At 38.3% G+C, this 2222-nt stretch overlaps 1 protein-coding gene across 1 annotated transcript in view; it reads left to right on the top strand.

The window, feature by feature from the left end:
* The window catches only part of LOC107740685 (UPF0690 protein C1orf52 homolog), a 4100-nt gene that overhangs the window by 743 nt on the left and 1135 nt on the right, over positions 1-2222 (top strand). The window contains exon 2 of the mRNA XM_016553197.1: positions 1528-1741. Within this exon, the coding sequence (XP_016408683.1) occupies positions 1528-1741 (214 nt within the window). The remainder of the gene's footprint in view (positions 1-1527; positions 1742-2222) is intronic.

The following is a 2222-nucleotide window of genomic DNA, read 5'->3' as shown; positions in this document are numbered from 1 at the left end:
CTCTCTCTCTCTCTCTCTCTCTCTCTCTCTCTCTCTCTCTCTCTCACACACACACATTCACCTGCTCTCTCTCTCTCTCTCTCTCTCTCTCTCACTAGTCATTATTCCATTATCATACAGTATTTGTGACCAGTGCTGGCATACGAATAAAGTTAAAGTTTTCTGACGTTTCCAAAGCAAAATCACCAGCAACGTTGCATTGTTTCCTCCACTTCCTTTATTAATCCTTGTGCGCTCCTCATTTGGGAGTCACACACATGGTCTTCGCGGTCAAAAGTGACAGGACACCTGAAATTGAACTTTTTTTTTTTCTTCAGTAAAATCAATCTAATATATTTTTGTTCAATAATATTTTTTCTTTTGTATTTTGAGAGAATTTTATGGTAATAATTCATATTTATGCAATAATTATCAAATTTTCCCATTGAAAATAGTACAAAATAATTTTTCTCTAATTTTTAAAAATATTTATTCAATCAATGCAGTATCTCTGATTGTGTGTGTGTGTGTGTCTGTGAGTGTGTGTGAGTGGATGTGTCTGTTTTGCACTCTTGATGTTTTAGAGTGTAACCCCTTCCTTGCTGTCCACTTTTTTACTAAATTGTAGTTGAATTATTGATTTTGTTTTACGTAGTTGCTGTGTTACAGGCACACCAGTTCATATGGGGTGTGTGTGTACAAGTGTGTGTGTGTGTCCGCGCGTGTGTGAGTTGGTGTGTTGATTTTGCACTAGATGTTTTAGAGTTTCACCCCTTCATTGCTGTGCAATTTTTTTCTGCATCGTGGGGGATTTGTAGATATTCATTTCCTATGGTCGGTCATTTTTGACCGAAGACCATGAGTGTGACTATTTTTTTTTTACGAGCACTTAGCTTTTTCGAATCATGCCCTCAATTATTTTGTGTGTTAACATACCAAGTGCCGTAAAAGTCACCAAGTTTTGTACCATTCCGATGAAGCTAGTAAAAATCACTTCAGTGTGTTCATTACAAATAAATTGATTATTAAAACAATAAAAGCAGTTCAATCAAGAGCAGCTTTTCTTTTGTTGTTAGATTAACATTAATGAGACCTGCTGTATTGCACGGATCTAATATAATGTTACACACATAGACTGTATAAAAACATGGACGTAGTGTCCGTGACGTCACCCTTATGTTTGCGTGAATAGCCTACTTAAATACTGTAATTCTGTGTAGTATGTAATTCATATGATCTTACGAAATACAAACCAAGACAGAAGACAATGAGCGCAGTGCTGAAAAGGGGCGGGGCTAAGTAAGGTCTATAATAAGTACATCTGTTTAATTAATGGAATTATTAAATAATGCAATCTACAAATAATATTGTTAAAGTAGTTAATAATTATTATAATTGAAATTATTGAATAATTTAATCAAATCGGTACATTTCAAACATATTTATGATTTATCATAACTTATAGGCCACTTCAGTGAAATCATACAATCTGGAAGATGTCTGTCACTTACTCTGATTGTTTGACTGTAAAAGTCTTAAACGTTTCAGGCTCCGAAAGAGTTTAAGGTGTGGAAGAACAACGCCGTTCCTCCCCCACAGACGTATGTGACGGAGGAGAAGAAGAAAGGAGCTCCTGATGGAATGGACATGGCCATCAAATGGTCCAATGTGTACGAGGACAACGGAGACGACGCCCCTCAAGCCCACGGTGGCCCCGCCCACTTTCTGCCAGAGGAGGAGGAGCCACAGCGGCCAGACTCCGGTAACATCTATCTATCTATCTATCTATCTATCTATCTAAGCATTTATCTGTCTGTCTGTCTGTCTGTCTGTCTGTCTGTCTGTCTGTCTGTCTGTCTGTCTGTCTGTCTGTCTGTCTGTCTGTCTGTCTGTCTGTCTGTCTGTCTGTCTATCTATCTGTCTGTCTATCTGTCTGTCTGTCTGTCTGTCTGTGTCTGTCTATGTCTGTATGTCTATCTGTCTGTGTCTGTCTATCCATCTGTGTCTGTATATCTGTCTGTCTGTCTATCTATCTATCTATCTGTCTGTCTGTCTGTCTGTCTGTCTGTCTGTCTTTGTATCTGTCTGTCTGTCTGTCTATCTGGCTGTCTGTCTGTATCTGTCTGTCTGTCTGTCTGTCTGTCTGTCTTTGTATCTGTCTGTGTCTGTCTATCTATCTGTATGTCTATCTATCTGTCTGTCTGTCTGTCTGTCTATCTATCTATCTATCTATCTATCTATCC

The sequence above is a fragment of the Sinocyclocheilus rhinocerous genome, unplaced genomic scaffold, assembly GCF_001515625.1.
Source record: "Sinocyclocheilus rhinocerous isolate Xijiao unplaced genomic scaffold, SAMN03320098_v1.1 scaffold1848, whole genome shotgun sequence".
NCBI classification, from domain to species: Eukaryota; Metazoa; Chordata; class Actinopteri; order Cypriniformes; family Cyprinidae; genus Sinocyclocheilus; species Sinocyclocheilus rhinocerous.
Note: the sequence above shows the minus strand (reverse complement) of the source record. Positions and strands in the feature narration are given on the sequence as shown.